The 20,223-nt window shown below is 46.4% G+C and overlaps 1 protein-coding gene across 1 annotated transcript in view; it reads right to left on the bottom strand.

Moving 5' to 3' along the window:
• Nucleotides 1-20,223, bottom strand: part of TMEFF1 (transmembrane protein with EGF like and two follistatin like domains 1) — a 186,935-nt gene that overhangs the window by 63,682 nt on the left and 103,030 nt on the right. Inside the window, exon 3 of the mRNA XM_066579221.1 lies at nt 18,636-18,765. Within this exon, the coding sequence (XP_066435318.1) occupies nt 18,636-18,765 (130 nt within the window). The remainder of the gene's footprint in view (nt 1-18,635; nt 18,766-20,223) is intronic.

Below are 20,223 nucleotides of genomic sequence, written 5' to 3'. Positions count from 1 at the left end.
GGGCGGAGGTGTGACTGCCCCCGCTGCATCCATAAGGGCGCCTTCACATGTGACTGAGGCCGTTGTGCTCCCGCCAGCACCAGGACGGAGGTGTGACTGCACCTGCTGCATCCATAAGGCCGCCTTCACATGTGACTGAGGCCATTGTGCTCCCGCCAGCACCAGGGAGGAGGTGTGACTGCCCCCGCTGCATCCATAAGGGCGCCTTCACATGTGACAGATTGTTGTGCTTCCGCCAGCACCAGGGCGGAGGTGTGACTGCACCCGCTGCATCCATAAGGGCGCCTTCACATGGGACAGATTGTTGTGCTTCCGCCAGCACTAGGGCGGAGGTGTGACTACACCCGCTGCATCCATAAGGGCGCCTTCACATGTGACAGATTGTTGTGCTTCCGCCAGCACCAGGGCGGAGGTGTGACTGCACCCGCTGCATCCATAAGGGCGCCTTCACATGGGACAGATTGTTGTGCTTCCGCCAGCACTAGGGCGGAGGTGTGACTACACCCGCTGCATCCATAAGGGCGCCTTCACATGTGACAGATTGTTGTGCTCCCGCCAGCACCAGGGCGGAGGTGTGACTGTCCCCGCTGCATCCATAAGGGCGCCTTCGTACGTATCAGACGTTTCTGCTGTAGCAAAATCAGCACCAAAATCTGCAGATATAACGTGGATTTTTGACACGGATTTGCACTGGGATTGCTGCAGATTTCCCCATTTGCATATTCGCAGCAAGTACATCTCAACCTCTGCATGATGGAACACTTTGCAGCGTGTGAAATAACCCCTATAATCCCTTCTGACATCACATTACTCCATTTAATGCATATTTAGAAGTGTTCATTAGTCTGAATGTCGACATCCAGCTCTTCCTAAACAGCCTTGAATTCTTCATCATATATTAGATTACGACTCATGATGATGTAGAGATACTTGGGCTCATTAGGGAACTTTGTTAGGACCCACTGAAATCCTTGTTAGGCTTTCCGGACGATTTCCATTTTTCTGTTCTGTTTTTAGTAACAGCGCCATTTTTTCCCCAATGATTTGAATGGGTTTGTTAAATTTTACTTTTGTCGTCCATTTGCTTCGGGTCCATTAGGTTTCTGTTATTTTACCGAAACAAACAGCGCAGTCCGCAAAGCTATTTTTCTGGCAAAAATGATGGCGACCTAACGGAGAGGAAAGTTTTCCTTGAAAACCAACGAGAACGAGCGGCTTTCATTAAACGGATCCGTTAAATTAAGCAGAGCACACTCAGAAGACTGCGTGACATCCAGTCAGCAGAGAGTCTGGAGGAGACCCCAAAGGTGCCATATGGACTGCCCACTACGTAGATGCCCCACAAGGTACAAGCGGCCAGAGACTCCGCCACACTTTGCTGCATGGGCTTTTTAGTTCATGTTACCCACTGGTAGTTAAAGCTCTCCCAGAATAAACTGAGTCAAGTCAGTTTGTGGAAAGTACAGAGTGTCTGTATTACGCTTGTAGTCACATAAAAATTGGAAAAGCCTTCCTGAAATTATCTTAAGAAAATATAGATAGCGCATAACGCAGCAGTCCAAACTGCATTTTAACCCCTCAGTGACCAGAGTTTTTAGAATTTGAAACAACTAAAATCCCCCCATGTTCTAGCAGTGTTATTTTAAGACATAGCTGCATTACAGGTTGTACTGATAGCGTAGTAACAATTGTGTAATTTTTTTTAATGAACCCTTGTATACTGAAAAAGCTTGCTTTATTCCTCAGTAAAACCACTTAGGTGCCGTGGTCAGCACTGACCACAGCATCTGAATGGTTAAACAGCTGAGTCATGGAGTCAATAAATGGCCTAATTAGGCACAGATGAGCGACCAGCTGAACAAGCGCTCATTTTCTCATTCCTTTTCTAGAAAAGACCATTATACAGTATGTGACAATAAGACACTAAGTATGTTCTCTGACTTATAAGGAAGGGGGGAGTAAAATGGACAATTACCCCTCTCCTTCTCTCTTCCTGCTGTCAGTTCCTTCCCTGCTGCCACCATCCTCCTCTTCATAGAGGATTAAGTGTATGCTGAAAGTTCAGTACATTCAGCTGACTCTGGCACCAAGTCTAGCTCCGGCTACAACTAGGTAAGATTTTTCACTTTAAAATAAGATCAGCACAGCGGCTCTAGCCACGATCTAGCCGGAGCTACAGCCTTTAGAATAGGTGATCCCTTCTGGTCAAACTGTACTTGTGAAAGACTGTTAAACCATTTTCTCCAAGCCTTAATATAGTTTGGGCAAAACTGTTAAGTGGTTAATGCATTAATAAACTATATTACCAGATCTCACTACAGCTTCATTGTGAATTCTAATAACAATTTTACTACATGCAGAAGCCTAGAAAAAAAAGGTTAATTGCATATTTATCTGTTTTCTGAAGCCTGAAATTTAAAATGCATGGAACAACCTACAAGATAATTAATTTATAATTTCTAGCATTTAATGATCAGTTTTCTAGTAAATTAGATTTTCATTCATCAGTAAGAATATTAATACAGTCTGGCTGTCTAAAACAATGTTCAATAAGTAAAAATGTTACTCATTTTAATAGATTTGCTAGCATGTTTTTCATGGTTATCAAACTGATTTAAGGGGATTTAATTGTCTGGAAATGGGTCACTCTTCTACACTAGAAAAATTCTACTATCCCACAAAGCAGAAACGTCTGTTCCTCTCTGCATGGTGCACGCAGTTCCTGCCACCCTCGGAGGTAACCCGCCATCTGTATACATATTTATCTGCACAAATGACACAGTGGTTCCTGACATTATGGGTGAAGCCACGGTTGGTGCGATGAAGTGGCAGAATCATGCAGAGAAGAGCGGATAGCTCAACATTGTGGTACCCGCGATTATTGCGTTGGGTTAACATTGCACCATCCTTTGCGTAGAATCAGAATTCTTCATGTTCAGCTACGTTGTAGCCAGCAGGGTTCCTGTTCACCTTTGGCGCTTCCATCATCAACATTTTCAGAGGAAGAAAGCACACAGAAATTTCCATCTAATTTTGTTCTTTTTACAATGAACTGACTTGGGTCACTCAATATACCTTCGCCACATAAATGCGACAAATACTTATTTTCTAGAGGCTATTCTAGTGGACATACAGGTCCTCTGGGGAGAATAGACTATTACTGGACAGTGACAGCAGAGATTGCTAAAACCACATCTCCCTCGGCATTTTGTAGGGGGGGGGGGGGGCAGTGCAAGAGAGCACATTGCTCACAGACACTGTGCAGAATGGGTGGGCGCCAACGGGGAAGAGCAGCAATACAGTCATTGCTCTGTAGCTCTAGAAAAATGAGGGTGGGGGGGGGGGTCATTGAGGCTCTAGTACCCTGTTGTATCACCTCTAGCTTAGATACAAGATGTGATATGGGGGCATGGAATCTCTAGCACCCTGTTGTACTGCCTCTAGCTGGGATACAAGATGTGATACCAACGGGCATGGAGGCTCTAGTGCCCTGTTGTACCACCTTTAGCTTAGACACAGGATGTGATACGGGGAAGGGGTGGATGGAGACTCTAGTACCCTGTTGTACCGCCTCTAGCTTGGATGCAATATGTGACACCAATGGGCATGGAGGCTCTAGTACCCTGTTGTTTCCAGCTGTAGCTTGGATACAAGATGTGATACGGGTGGGCATGGAGGCCCTAGTACCCAGTTGTACCGCCTCTAGCTTGGATACAAGATGTGATACGAGCAGACATGGAGGCTCTAGTACCCTGTTGTACCACCTCTAGCTTGGATACAAGATGTGATATGTTGGGTATCCTGTGGCATATCACTCCACATTTGCTGTAATTGAGTCTATAGGTCGTGTAAACTTATAGGCTGTCAAAGCGATTCAAATGGTCCCATACATGTTCTATTGGTGATAAATCTGGCGACCGGGCAGTCACAGGAGTGTGACAATGTTGTGGAGGCTCCTGCAACCCTCTTGTGTGTGCAGCTGAGCATTATCCTGCTAGAATGTGTCTTTTAGAAGCCGCCATGAGAGGAACACGTGTCTGCAGGATGTCCTTAACAATCACTGAGCTGTCATTGTCCCTCGTACCACTACCAGGGGGACCGGCTGTCATATGCGATGACCCTCAGACCATCACACCAGCAATGGGGGCAGTGTGCTGTTCCATAGGAAAGGTAGGATTAAGGCACTCTTGCCTAGGTCTCCAGACACGAAATAGGCAGTAGTTAGTGTCCAAACTAAACCCAAATTCATCACTGAAGACAACCCGCTTCTACTCTGTAGCAGTCCAGTTTTGTCATTCATAACACCACTGCAAATGGATGCGATACTGGGTGGGTGTCAAAGGCAGTACATGTAATGAGTGCTGTGAGACCAAAGGGGACTGTAATGATGGCGCCACCTGTCTCTGGATGGCGGACAAGGAAAGAGTTGGAGCTTCTCGTGCTTGTTGGACAATCAGATGATCCTCTCTACTGGTGGTTTGTCGGGAGGTCCTGAGCCCGGTCACCATATGTGCCCTCACACATCCACTGGTCCCAACATCTCCTGACAGTCTGGTCAGACGCTCCTCTCTACTGGTGGTCTGTCTGGGGTCCTGAGCCCAGTCACCTTGTGTGCCCTCACACATCCACTGGTCCCAACATCCCCTAACAGTCTGGTCAGACGCTCCTCTCTACTGGTGGTCTGTAGGAAGTGTCCTGAGCCTGGTCCCCTTGTGTGCCCTCACACATCCACTGGTCCCAACACCCCCTAACAGTCTGGTCAGACGCTCCTCTCTACTGGTGGTCTGTAGGAGGTGTCCTGGGCCCGGTCACCTTGTGTGCCCTTACACATCCACTGGTCCCAACACCCCCTAACAGTGTGGTCAGACGCTCCTCTCTACTGGTGGTCTGTAGGGGGATCCTGAGCCCGGTCACCTTGTGTGCCCTCATTCACTGGTCCCAACACCTCCTAACAGTCTGGCCAGAACGTCCGGTGGGGGACAATTCATCAATACAACCATCTAGTTTCTCACATCCCAATAATGCGCCCCTCTCAGATTCTGGTAGCAGGATGAAATCTCTTCTCTTCGTTGTAGAGGCGTCTAGTGGTCAACAAGCTCTACACAAGCAGAAGAAGAGGTCACTACACACAAGGAGCCTCAGAGAGTCTCTTATAATCCAAGGGGGACCACTTTTAGGACCTCCGGTGACAAGACCGTCCATCTAACCACCACAACTCTCATCATTTACATATCTGTCTGAGATGGAACTGCAGGACGAGTTCTGCAGCAAAACAACAACTATTTCTAGGGGAGGGATTGCTTTGACAGAGTTAAAGTCATCCCCTTAATGCTGGGCATGTTTCTAGAAATTGGCCTGAACACATTCTAGATCTGTTTGACCATATACTGTAAATAAAAATAAGTCATATATTTGGAAGTCTGAAGAATACCCTAATGAATAATTATACTAATTCCAAGTTTTTATTCAAGTTCCCCTTTAATTTATTGCATTCCATTCCATACAATAGAAGGATATCAAATACATTGTTATCTTACATCTGATTAAACTTCACAGCAACTAAGATGAAGTGTGCTGTCAGAAGAACTCAAGAGAACATATCTGACTCTCCACAATGTCTGCATGTGAATGAGCACATTATCCCATTATCCTGTCACATTAATACGGAAACATTGTAATTTGGGGAACTCGCAGTCAGATACACAAAGTTTGTTTGTCTAGAAATGAAATAAACCGCTCAAACCGATTTATGAAAAAACGGCTTTTGGCGTACAGAAAATGATAGAAACACTGAGGCTGTACTTACAAGGGCAATTTTCACGCATGATTTCCGTGCGTTGCAAGATGCAGAGACATCGCAGGTGAAAAGAACCCATTATCTCTAGTGGATAATATATATGGGGATTGTTCTCTCCCAGCGAGAGAAATCGCAGAATGTTCATCTAGTTTTTGGGTGATTCTGTTCAAGAATCGCCATTATTTCCTATGAGAGCCCAAAAAGATTGGACTGTACTCGCATGTAAAGGTGATTTTCAGGTGAGCACAATCGGTTATATCTATTTTAACTATTGCAACATCATCTGATTTTTCAAAGGCGTGTGTGTGGGGGGCAAAAAAAAAATCCTGCAGCCGTGTGAAGGCAGCCAAAGGGTGCTAAGCATGCAAGTGGGCTGTCACGTGGCCGCCCTTACCAGAGTGGAATGCAGGGAAGGGTTTTTGTGCGCTGAGCGGTGATGTATTGTGTCGGTGTTGTTTAGTCAATTGTTATGTAAGGAAAAGCAGGTAAGATGCTATACGGCAGCGGGCGCTGCACTACCAAACCAGGCTGCTCCCGTACGGACATCGCTATCTATTTCCTGTGTTATCCGGCTGATCAGCAAGGACCCCGAGTGACAAACCCCAGCTGATCGACTACTGATGACCTATCTTGAGAACAAGTTATCAATGATAAAAGTCCCAGACAATCCCTTTAAAGTGTGCCTCTCCCACCCGACCGGACATCAATCATAGAGATACACAACTGCAAGCAGAATGATCCAGCTGCTGAGAACTGTGGACAGGTCTTATTAGTTGAAGGGGTCTTCAGGGAGAATACTATCCTTGGGATAGGTCATCAATAGGTGATCAGCGGAAAAACCATCACTCAGGCCCTTAACAGGTCACCTCATTGTGCACCCGCTGACAGCGCCGCAGTTACTTAGGAGTCGGAGCAGAAGCAGCGGAAGTCTCGGTGCCAACCTCTGTATAGTGGCCTGTGCATGTAACTGTAGGCACGGCTCACTTTGATTTCAATGACTGCAAGGTCACACTTGCAGTTACAAGCGCCGGCCACTACCAGAAACTTTCCCTTCCGGCCCCTGTGTAACTGCAGCGCTGTCAGCGGGCGCACAATCAGCTGACTGGTCGGGGTTCCGAGCGACAGACCCCAGCCTATCAACTATTAATTACCTATCCTGAGAATACCTCATCAATAGTATTCTCCCTGGAAAACCCTTTTAAACTTGGCACAATACTCCATGTTTTAAGCTACAATCATGGTCTGCATGTGAAGGGGTTGGACACACTTCCGGTACAACAGCCCAAAGATGAGCTTTCAGTAAAAGGAAACTAGCAAAGCAAAAACAGAACAAACACTGTGTGTCGCAGGTCTGACATAACAGAACATTCTCTCAAGTGAACAATGAGTACATATAAGCGAAGACGCAGGTAACAAAACAGAGAAAATCTGCGGCTAGGAGAGCGTTCCGTCACTCTTCACCGAAGCACTGTTTACAGGGATGTGAATGTATAATAGTAAATAGTCAATTAACAGCCGCCATGACTATACCGCTAACAGTCCTCCCTCACAAACAGAGCTGCATGGCATTCATGGCCTGTCCTTTAAAAGACTTTTCTTTTGTCTTCCTGTAGAAGCTAATCTGTAAATAAGTGAGTCATGTGGAGAATAACAATGCGCCGAAATCAAAGGCCGAGCAGCGTGCAGAATTGGGAAGGAGATTGCTATAAATCCATCCGTGGACCTCGGTGGAGGCTCTCCTCGCTTATCTCTGCTATTGTTCTGCAAGTCACATCAGTGAAATCTCCTTCACACTTAATACAATTTGCGGCTTGGGGTTCTTATGAATTTGCAGCCATGTCTCAGACTTTCCGCTGCTTACTTCCACCCACCCCATAATGCGTAAAACAGGTCAACCGTTCCTGTAAACAGCACTTTCTAGGGGGTCCTGTCACACGGGACGACTGTCAGGTGCTTAAGTGCCCGATAGTCATCCCAACAATTAGCATTCCGGTGCTTTTGTAAGGGGGGGCGCTTCCCCTTACTGTTACAGCAGCCTTGACAGCCATGCGTCTAGCCCTGGACCCCCCCTTTGATTCGAGACTCGGCCAAGAGGCAGTGCAGGACTGTTAGGCACCTCCAAAGCCTCAAGAAAGCTCCATCGCCCTACCAATATAGCTGGCAGGGAAGGTGTTAATAAAGATGCTCTGAAAGCTAGTATGAATAAGCCCCACCCCCTATGATGTCACTGTTCTAGGGACATCCCCTATGCATAGGATATAGTGAGCACAGGGCTAGGACCTGCCCAAGCCCCACCCACCTTCCCGAAATGTCAGGAAGATTCCCGGATGCCTGCTATATACAAGAAAGGCGCTGCCACACAACCGCTGTGCGGTCAGCCAGAGGGGTATCAGAGAGCAGCCACCGGCAGGAGCATGATAACTAATTGGTTACTGTCCCTTTAAGAGAGTGTCAAGCATTAAATTACTCCCAGTTAGTACATTTTATGCTTGAAAAAAGTGCGCTTCCTCCGCTTCCGTCTGCCATTGCTGCGCTATCCATCCAGACTAAACAGGTAGCGGTTCATAGATGGGCTGACAAGGGTTTGATTTTTACACCTGCCTAAAATGAATGATCAGCAAATGAATTAGCCCCTGTCATTCAGTTGCTGGCAGTGTTCACACAGAACGATTACTGGTCAGTTCTGCAGGATCCAGTGATAAACGGAATGATAAACGCTCCGTAAAAGGGCGCCTGTTACGGCACTCTGACCCCCTGAGCGCCAGGTGGGGGGCCCTGAGCTTCCCGCACCCCACTGTCCCTGCCTACTTGCCTCGGCCCTGGCTAACCCCAGGCGGACAACTGGGCGGCGGTCCCTACCCTAGGCTAGGGACCTGGCGACTACACAGATGGAACTCCCTAACAGGGGGCAGAGTGCCGACAAAGGAGGCAGATGGAGTTACCAACAGAAATGCTGAGCAAAGACAAAGCTAGAGAAAGGAGCTGACTAGCAACCTAGCCAGCTGACTGAGGGGAACCAACAGACAGGACAGACTAGCCGCAGACTGAACCAATAACTGGCAGTGAGCTCAGGTCACTGCCAGCCTTATAACTGCAAAACTCCGCCCATGGGCAGATAGTGGGAGGAGCCAACTACCCCACTCACAATACAAGAGAGAGGAAGGGGTGCGGGCGGCGCCCTACTGGCAGACCCGCCCACACCGCCGCACCCCGACCGCCTCACGGCGCCGGGAGAGCCCAGACGTCACAGCTCCGGAGCCGAAGCAGTGTGCGCCGACCGCAGGACCCCGCGCCACGCTGTATGGTAACAGCGCCAATACGGACTTTATGTCTCGTCTCCATGAAAAGAGAATATCACCACTGATGATAACCCAAAAAATATGTAAACTTTACAGAAGCTCCTTCCATGCTGCACCATCACATTGTGAAGCGCTCATGCCTGCCGGACGTTTTAGTGTGTTCTTAGAGGGGTTGCCAGGCAGCGCCGGGTGTCAGTGCCGGCCGGGATACGCTGAGGTTGGATTGGAAGGCGCTGTCCCGCCCCGTGTAGTGGCCGGGCTCGTTATGGAAGGCTGGGGTCCCATTGATTTCAATAAGAGCTGCACCTGTAATTACAAGCATTGGCCACTACACAGGGGTCGGAGCAGCAGCTTCCGCTCTACCCCGGAGTATCTGCTGCCTGGAACACCCCTTTAAAATCTATGAAAGAGTAAATACATTGAGACACTTATTTTGCACTGATCCTTAATTACAGATCTGCGCTCACCGTTCTGCAAACTTCAGAGCTGCAATCTCTTAGAATCCTTTGCAGGCTCAGAGCTTCAATGATTTGCATTCTGGCTCACTGAATCTCATGGCTCTCAGTGCCAGTTTTACGGTGATAATACTGAAATCTACCGCTTTGCCCAGCGGCACCTCTCTGCTATCTAAAGTTCCAGAGGGCCGATCAGCTCCATACGCCTTTCACTCACGCTTTCCCCAACTCCCTCTGCTACCCACCATCATCAATCACAGCCTACGGCTGCATGCTTTCCCCGGACTCGCTAGCCTGCTTCCCGTTACTGGAATGGAGTGGGCCTGCGCAGTCCATATATACCATCCTAGTATTTAAAGGGCTACTCCTACACTTCACTGAGAAGACAAAACATGAGCCACATAGACAGAAGGAGAATCTGTGTGTCATGTACCAGCTCATCGGACCTTTGCACTAGGAATAACAGTTTGTATCAATTTTACCTGCCTTCCTTTAACCTCTTCTTGACCACAGACTGTAAATTTACATCGCTGCTGCCTGGGCTCTGTGCAGCAGTGATGTAAATTTATGTCAGCCACTCTACCGGTGATTGCGGCTCCTGCAGCAGGTAAAACACCTGAAACAGGCTGTTACTAACGGGTGCAGTGATTGGGACCTGATTGGTCCCGATGAGGTCAGCAGTGACAGCTAAATCACAACACTGGCAGGGAAAGTTTACATACTACAAACTTTCCCAGCATCTCAGCCTGCGACATTGCTAGACTACAAAATCGCAACATGCTCTATACAGCCGCGTTTTGCAATTTTTTGTAGCCCATGTTTCCCCATGGACCCTTCCTTTCCGTTGCATCGCATGAAAACATGGTTTTCGTGCGGTGCGATGCAACTTTTACAGTAGAAAATCCTACTGTCAAAGCCCTAAACTAAGCCCTAGCTGCAGGAAAAAAAGAGAATACATCACCTTAGAAGCACTGTCCGACTCCACTGCATCTTCTTCCCGGTCCCGACACTGCTCTTCAGAATCTCTTCTGGAGGAGAATTACAAAATCCCCACCGCCCGAAAGCGCTTCCTCTGATTGGCTGAGTGGTGTGATGCTTAGCCAATCTAAGCCAGCGATCAATAAGCCAATCACAGGCATTCATTGAGCGCTAGCTCTGATTGGCTAATCATCACAGCACTCCGCCAATCAGAGGCAGAGCTTCCAGTAGGGGGATTTTTCAATCCCTGGCCAGAAGAGATGATGAAGAACAGCGACGGGTAGTTGAAAAAGCAACACATTTTAAATATTTTCCTCGATTTTGGTGTTTCTAATTAAAATTGTCAACTTTTACCACCTAAATAAAGTGCATCATGTGACAAAAACCACCAATGTCTGGATTACTTCGATGTGCAAAGCTTTTACAGAGTTATTCTTGGTTAGGCTTCCTACACACGGGCGAGCGCCTGTGTTTTCACTGCGTTGCGAGGCGTTTTTCTGGCAAGACGCCTCCCATCACTTCAGTGAAGTAGCGATCCGCCGGCGCAGTTTTTAGCCGTGTGCAATGTGCTCTACTGTCCTACTAAAAACAATGTGCGATGCGTTCCGAGGAACGCGAGAAGATAGGACATGTATAAGACTCCATTCAAAGGATTTGGGTTCATACTGGCGTGATATCTGGGCGTCTCGCAACACACAAATCCTGTGCAAGTTTGTGGCCATGTGATACATACCAGATTTCCAACATTTGGCCTGGTCAATAAGGTACAAACAGGCTTGGTGCTCCATTCATTTCCATGGTCCTGCAGTAGCTAGCTGAGCCCTTGTACCCGGCTATCTCTGGTGGTCCCATTGAAAAGACTGTGTGACCATCGCTCCATTCATACAAGGCCCTTTGGGACCCCTGTTAACGTGATTAGCGGGGGTCCAAGCGGTCAAGCCTTCACCAATTAGCTAGTTGCTCCCTGTCCTGGTGATGACTTCTATTGGTGGGACAACCCCTTTAATGAAGAGTGGATCAAGCAAGTCCAACAGAAGCGTCTGGGCTGGGTGCCACTACAAGTGCTTGAATTCAGCACTGCAGCGCAGGAGATTGTCACTTAGCAGGTGCTGGAAGACACATTGTAATCGCCGTCCGTAGAGGAGCTGTGGTGACATAGTGGCCGCCCGGACAGCTGCTGCTGCTGTCCCTCCCGTCTGTCCTTCAACAGCCTGTCGGCGGAGTATGAATAGTAGTGGCACGCGGTCCTGTCCCGGGCTACTCCTCTCTCCGCACCGGTGTTTACGCACGACCTTCGGTGTTTTGTTCACCAGTCTGGATACAGGTCGGTATAAGTGCAGAATGTTATATCTAGGGGTTACCGCCGTAATAGGGAGGGCTGCAGTTATCACGGTTATATACTGAAATCTCTCGCCTCCAGTTATTCTTCCTCTTCGCTTTCTTTGTAAAAAAAAAAGTTGAATTTCCAAACTATAATGAATGTATTATAATATGCTTGTACAGCAGTGAGTGTCAATAAAGAGACTGTCACCATGTTTTTGCACCCTCATCTGAGAGCACCATAAGGTAGTGCTCGTCACACTGATTACAGGGATATGTCTGCTGTGGGGATCTGTGCAGGAGTTTTGGAGAAACTTGCATTTCATCAGTAACAGCCAGACACAGAAGTAGTCCTGCCTATATATTCATGAGCTGCAGGCTGACCACACCCACCCCGATCTCCAGCCAATGATTGGCAGCTCTCTCTCTCTATGCACACCAATAAGCAGATAGTAAGTCTGGGGCAGGAGGGCAGGGTGTGTGTAGCTAGTGTGCACCTCATGAATATCCAGGACTTCTTTAAGTGGACCTCTATGCATGTGCTGCTACTAATGTGATTGTTCCAGCGAGAGAAACCAAGTAATCGTGAAGATAGGATACCTTTTAATGGCTAACAAAAATACATGATTTTATTGCGAGCTTTCCGACCTCCCAGGGTCCTTCCTCAGGCAACATTGAATAGATCCGAAGAGGCGTGCATTTATATACACACATACTTATGACGAGGCACAGACATAATGTGATTAATTTGCACCACAACAGGATGAGTAGAGAAATAACTCAATACTTAAATAGTCCACTGATAAAGATGGGAAGGTTTTATGGTCCCTGAATTAGTGTTAAGAGGTCACCAGGCCAGAGTGTTATCTCTGCTATAGATTTCTCATACTTCCCAGTCACACATGAATCCTCTTGAAGAATTTAACCCTCTGTTGAAAGTGGCAAAAGTTATTATAAATTCGTACTCCGAAATTCTTCTATTGCTTTGTGACTTGAAATTGACTTTTGAAGTATAACTTTCTTATTGCTACTAATAAAATGTAAGTTTCTCCAAGACTACTGCAAAGATCCCTACAGTAATGCAATCAGTGTGACTGTCGCTGCCTTGTCCTGTCCTCAGAGAGGGGTGCAAAAAAATGGTGGCAGTCTCTTTGAGACTATTTATACATAATTAATAGAGAATAAGATTAACTGCAGACATTTACTTAGATCACACTAAAAAACCCAAACTGCACAATATTGGAAGTGCTCTTCTAATATATATTTCACTAGCAGTTGATACTTTGTCTCTTGACTAGGAGGCACCTATATTTCAGTCCCCTATAACTGTTCCTACGTGCTTTAATGCACCTATCTAGGTGGATGGGAGCTCCATACAGATGTACACCGATGGGAGCTCCATACAGATGTACACCGATGGGAGCTCCATACAGATCTACACCACACATACCGTCACACCCTTTAAGGGCTCAGCAGGTTTCCTTGTGTGAAGTCTCTGTGCAGCGGCGTGGATGTCTTAGGGCTCTTTTTTATGGGACGAGTTGTATTTTTCAGTGTTACTATTTAACCCTTTCCCATCCACTGTCTGACGTCTGAAGACATTCTGATTGAAGGCTGTACAGCTCCAATGCCGGAAGGCGTCCGGCAGGGTATTCTTACTGTATATCACTGGCCGCTCTGTTGTCAGGGGCCTCTCCAGCATGTCCCATACTGCAGTACTGGCTCTAGACAGCAGGTGGCGCCATTGTATAATGGCAGAAAGAGAAAGCCCCCTAGGAAACCCTGAATCCAACATTGGATTGCAAAGGGTTAAAGTACCACAGAATGTACTGAAAAACTTAAAAAACATTCTAAGTGAAGTGAAATGGAAAAAAAAAGGAATTGCATCATCTTTGGGGAGGAAGGTTGTTTTTACTGCGAACGCACTGCGACAAAAATTACATAATTTATTTTTTTAAAGTAGGTATCGTTATAATCATACTGACCCATGAATTTATTACCTTTAAAAAAATTATTTATTTTCTGCTGCCATGTTCTGACCGCCATAAAGTTTTTTTTTAGCTTTTCATCAATGGCGCTGTATGAGGGCTTCTTGATGCGGGACGACCTGTGGTTTTTATTAGTAACATTTTTGATAAAATACAACTTTCTGATTGCTTTTTTTTTGGAGACCGGGTTACCAAGAAAGTACATTTGTGGCGTGTATTTTTTTTCTGACAGTATTAACCATGCGGGGAAAATTAGGTTTAAAGGTTGGACTTTTATGGACTTGGAAAACCAAATGTATTTTGTGCTTTCTGTGTTTTGATATTTTTTTAAACATTTTTTTCACGTATTTTTACTTTTTTTTTTGTAGTCCCCTAGGGGTACTTGCAATTATTTCATCGCTTAACATATACTGCAATACTGAAGTATAGCAGTTTATGGTATATTTCTGCTGGCATACTATTAACCCTTTCCAATCCACTGTCTGACCTGTGAAGACATTATGATTTAAGGCTGTACAGCTCCGATGTTGGAAGACATCCGTTGAGATTCTCTTACTGTATATTGCCAGCCTCTCTGCTGTCGGAGCCTATCCAACGTGTCACCTCATGCAGTACTGGCTTTAGCCAGCAGATAGTGCTGTTGTATAACGGCAGAAAAAGAGTAAGCCCCCTAGGAAAACCCGGATACAAATTGGACTGGAAAGGGTTAAGACATGGCAAACTTCGGGGCTTTCAGAAGGCCCTGGGCTGCCATAACAACCCAACGGCCGTCAAACACCGACTGAAGCATTTCAATGTCATTGTCAGAATGGACAGCGACATTAAAAGTGTTAACAGCCGTGATCGGTGTGAACTGCAATCGTGGCTGTTACAACCGGGTGTCAGTTGTCAAAGATAGCTGACACCAGCAGTTTGTGGAGCGAGCACACCCCCAGGACATTTATATACATGCAGGGTGGGAATGGGTTAAAAATGTTACAAGCCATTTACAGAGATTTCTTACACAGGCATAAAACTTCCTCAATTCTTTGCAGTGGAGATATGCATTAACCCCTAAACGACCACCAATATGGCCTCCACCCCCCATTATATGTACCCCGGAGTTGTTCTGTCAAAATATACAACTGGTCCCAAAGACTCAAACCCCCAAAAGCTATGGGTTATGGCTCTTGCAATGTGACTATGAAAATCAGTTGGTCCTTAAGGCAAAAAAAAAAGGGCTGGTCACTAAAGAGTTAACGAGCATGGTAACATCACAATATTCCTCCTTAAAATCGCAGTCGGCACAGCAATCATCTGTGTTTAGAAACCCCGGTGGTCAGATGTAATTGGCAGGGAGATCTCCAGCCGACCATGCGCCCCCCCTGCAAGTCAAACCTGTTATTACATGCAGCCGTTCATATGAACACCGGTCCGTGAAATAACACGGTAACCCGGGTTGGCCACAGCGAGAGCAGCTATTTGCTCAGGTGAATACAGGGGGTCTCCAATGGGTGACCTGCACGCTACGATGTGCCCTGATAGGGTAAATAGTTACGAGTTGTCCCCATTAAGCAACCTCTTTAACCCCCTTTTTCCTAATTTCTCTCCATTTCCCCCCCTGCAGCAGACACGGAGTGCCCATCGCTTATGATGACAGCCCCATGGTTATCAGCAAGCATTGCAGAAGCTCTTAGTAGAGTACCATACGACATATTTATAGAGCTCTACGCGGTCCTCCATTCCCCGACTGTCACAGCGGATCCGGCCGTCTTGGCATCCGATGCAGGAAGCTTAGACTGAACACTACTTTACGTCCCTCCATAGCAGGAAAAAGGATTTAGGACATAAACTGTAAATTAGCATGACCTGATGGATAGAAGGAATATAAACGCCCCTAAGGGTCCCCTCCCTAGTCTTTATCCAAGTCTGCCTGTCCCTTTTTGCCTTTAAATGTCCCTCTTTTTGACCTTGGAAATAGATTTGGATTAACCCTTTAAAGACCAAGCACCGTAAATTTATGGCGCTTAGTCCTGGCCTTTAATCCTGGCTGATAGTAAAAATACGGCATGGGATTAAAGCTCCTGCAATCTAGCAGGACCCGGAGGAAAAGCCTGAAGCTGTTCTTACACACTTCTACCTTAAGGCGTTAATAAACCATCTGTATGGTCATAATGTATCGCAGACCCCGATTTGTAGATCATTGTATCATACGGTGTCTTTTAGAGCAGAAAAATTGCTTTATTCCGATGTTTTTTGTGGCTTTATTTTCTTTTTTAAACAGGTTTTATTGAAGAACATGTCCCGCTTCTACAAACGCAGCGACAGTCACTTAGGGTTTCATTACATGTAAGAGGTTACATAGATGTTAAATTATTGCGTGTACTCCAATTATTACAATCCGGAAGTACAGAGAATTCTAGTGTGAAGACGGATACTCTAAGGGGAAGGGAAGTATATGTGACATGTGGGGGCCGGTACACAATACCCTGGATATTGGCCTTAGAGCAGTGTGCTGGGATTGTTGGCTGGTCTGGGAAGAACTGATGGGCTTGCCGAGTACAGACAGTATTTATCTGCACCGTATGTCTCGTACTTTGTGGACATTTTCAGGACATTTTCTGGTTTTATAAACCATTTCTTCAAACGATATGGTGGGGTTTGCCATATTTTGCCGTTGAGCCACATTGGGAGGTCACCTGTCCATCCATTTCATCACAATGGTGTTATGGGCTACAAAAAGTGTTTTACGGAGTAAAATTGGTAAATGGTGGGGCCTATGTTCAACACCCAATAGGCCAAGGGAACAAATACCTGGAGTTTTGGGGACAGGGAGTCCAATTAATTAACTAAGTAAACCTGTCACCAGTCGAAACAGGTCTGAATCTCATTGCAATACCAGATAAAGAAAAGAAAATTGGCATCTGGTGTTAAACCTCTACGGCATTGAGAAGTGGGTCGTCTCCCTATGTGACATAGTTTAGTTGGGTGGTTTCACACCTGTGCCGGGGTTCCGCTTTTCTGCTCGAGGAGTAGGAAAGGGAAATCCCCAGTGGCTGAACAGCTCTATCTTAGGACAGAACCGAACAGCGCTGAACGGACCCGATTGACTCTAGTGGGGTCCATTCGGTTTCCGCTCAGTAACCCAGCTTCTATCCTGCGGCACTGTTAATTCCATTACTTTATTCTGGATCTGTGGTGAACCCCTGACCAGATATTGATGAGTTATGTAAAGTTGTATAAGTTTATTATTAGTGGCTGGAGATACCAACAAGTGGGATTCCATAGCATCGCCCCATTCTTCATCTGTAACAGAGTCTAAAGGAACATTTGTCTTCTACCTTCAATCTCATGCTTGAGAATTTAGATCTCATTGAGTGTATAAATGGGAGAGAAATCCTTTGGGGTCCCTGTGTATGTAAAATCCCCATTAAAGGGCAAGAGGAAATGGATTGACAAGGCGGCGAGTACAGAACACACACAGCATGGCGCACTAGCATTATTGTGCTACTATTTAGGCCTCATGTCCACAGGGACAGATCCGCAGCGGGTGTCCCACATGCGTGATCCGCGCCCCATAGGGATGTATTTAAATACCTGCGGATGTCATTTTTCCTTGAGGCGCGGATTGCGTGTGCGGGAAAACACCTGCAGCATGCTCCATTTCAGTGTGGGTCTCCCGCGTGGACGGCTCCCGCAGGCTTCTATTGAAGCCGTCCGGATCTGCGGCACGCCCGCAGCTGAATTCCTGCGCGGGAGAGCAGGAGTTAAAAAAAAAAAAAAGAAAAAAAAAAGAGTGCACGGCGCATGCGCGCGGCTGGCGGGCCGAGCACATCCACCGGGCTGAAGAAAGAAGATCCGGCTGCGACGGATGGAAGATCTGCAGTGTCCGGACAGGTAAGTAAATCTTTTTAGGCCTCATGTCCCGGGAAAGGAGGGACCCGCTGCGGGATTCTGCATGAAGAATCCACGGCGGGCCTGATTTTCCCCGTGGGCATGAGGCCTTAAAGTGTATAGATGCAGATGGAAAATGCATGTGTGACACAGTGAAGCAAAAGTGTCCCTCTTTGATAGTCCAAAAAGTTGGGAGGTTTGCATATTTATGTTAAGTTACAATTCTCATAAGCAATGATGAATCTACCTCTGCAATATCTGAGGGTCTCTTGGGTCGGGAGGGGCATCGTCTCTCCCTAAGGAGAGCACCCAAAAGGGGTATGGAGACACCTAGGAGGTGAGTGGGTCAGGAGGGGCATTGTCTCTCCCTAAGGAGAGCACCCAGATGGGGTGTGGAGACACCTAGGACGTGAGTGGGTCACGAGGGGGATCGTCTCTTCCTAAGGAGAGCACCCAAAAGGGGTGTGGAGACACCTAGGAGGTGAGTGGGTCGGGAGGGGCATCGTCTCTTCCTAAGGAGAGTACCCAGAAGGGGCGTGGAGACATCTAAAAGATGGATAAGGAGCCTTATAAGGCCATGCATGCTCCTCTGGGTAATATAAACAAATAAGGAAGATGGAACAATACCTCTGCAGCGCCACCTATTGGATGGATCTTGAGGGTCAATGAGCTTTCTAGTCTTCTATAGATGCAGTTAGTAGATTGTGGTCAAACACATCTATTCTAGTTCTGCCCTGACCACAGAGCGATAACATCAGAGAGTGAATTGATTTTTATACTCTGAAATTACGGTGTAAATCAAACGTGATGCCAGGAGACAAACCGGAGGAAAAGGCTTTGATTAAGAGTCACATTTTTGTAGGCCTTATTTATACCCAACCTAAGCTGAAGAGACAAGTTTACGGCGATGATACACTGTTCTTACCGGAAAAGCAGGGTTCTTTTAATACTACGGTTAAATCTTTCTGTTGTTTGCAGGCGGCTCTCCTCATATAGCATTCATTTTGATAAGTGTCTCCATTTGATCCGCACACTGGCACATAGTTATTGTGGCACTGCAAAAGAAGACGGCATTTGTTACACGGGTACGAAAAGACAGCATTATATCCAAGTTCCATCTCTCACAAGGTGCACGGGGACAATGACGGTGACGCGGCGCAGAAGAAGACACTTTAGCTTCACTTATATTTTTATCCTGGTCACCAATTCTCTGCAACATCGGAAAATACTCAGAAAAGACACCGCAAAGATATTCCACCTAAATCTGTGTTTATAGATATCCGATAGTAGCTGAAGTGGCGTCTTACACCACCTCTTCGCACCGTCCACTCGGTATAAAGTTTGGCAATTGGAATTTATTAACTCTTTCCAATCCACTGTCTGACGACATTCTGATTGAAGGCCGTACAGCTCCAATGTCGGAAGACGTCCGACAGGGTATTCTTACTGTATAATACTGGCTGCTCTGTTGTTGGGGCCTCTCCAGCATGTCCCATACCACAGTACTGGCTTAATCCAGCAGATGGCGCCATTCTATAATGGCATAAAGAGAGAGCCCCCCAGGAAAACCCTGAATCCAAAATTGGATTGCAAAGGGTTTAGGGGTTTTCCAGGCAGCACCGGCTGCCAGTGTTGGGCCGCGCCGGGGTCAGAGCGGAAGCCGCTGTCCCGCCGCCTGTGTAGTGGCCGGCACTTGTAATTACAGGCTGGGGTCCCACTGATTGACCATAGAGGTTCAAAGGATGTGAAAACGGGCAAGAAAAACTTTTTGTGTCCCTTTTTTAACTCATCTAAACCTGCTCCCCGGTGAATATTTCAGGCATTCACTCATAGTCCTTGGTGTGTTGAGAGAAACTCATGGGGACAGCGAGGTTGTCACAGTGATCAGGTTTACACTGCTTTCTACCCCTCCATCACTCATACATGTATCATTCTATTACAGGCAATATCTGGCCGAAGGAGTACGGTTGTGGCCAAAAGTTTTGAGACTGACACAAAAGTTTGCAAAGTTTGCTGCTTCAGTGTTTTTAGATCTTGTAGTAAAATGTTTCTATGGTTACTGAAGTACAATTCTAAACAAAGTTTTTAAACTTTTATTGAAAAATCCATCACATTTGGGCAAAGACTCCATATTTTCAGTGTTGACCTTTTTTTATTTTTTCTTCCAAAACCTCTGCACTTTACCCTGACATGTTGGATATCCTCTTCTGGGCCAAATCCTGACAGATGACGATCCCTTCATTCTTGCCTAATCCGTTTTTGGAGTTTACCACAGCTCCTGTGTTTTTGTTTGTCCACCTGCTTTTTGAGGATTGACCACAGGTTCTCAATGGGATTGAGATCTGGGGAGTTTCCTGGCCATTGACCCAAAATTTCAATGTTTTCTTCACCGAGTCACTTACCATGATTCCCCGAAATAAGACCCGGTTGTATATTAATTTTTGTGCCAAAAGAGGGCAAATTGCCCTCACTTTACATATATATGTAAAACCATGTGACGCTAACAATGATAA

This window comes from Eleutherodactylus coqui, chromosome 9, assembly GCF_035609145.1.
Source record: "Eleutherodactylus coqui strain aEleCoq1 chromosome 9, aEleCoq1.hap1, whole genome shotgun sequence".
NCBI classification, from domain to species: Eukaryota; Metazoa; Chordata; class Amphibia; order Anura; family Eleutherodactylidae; genus Eleutherodactylus; species Eleutherodactylus coqui.
The sequence above is the reverse complement of the archived record's forward strand: the minus strand, read 5'-3'. Positions and strand labels throughout refer to the sequence as shown.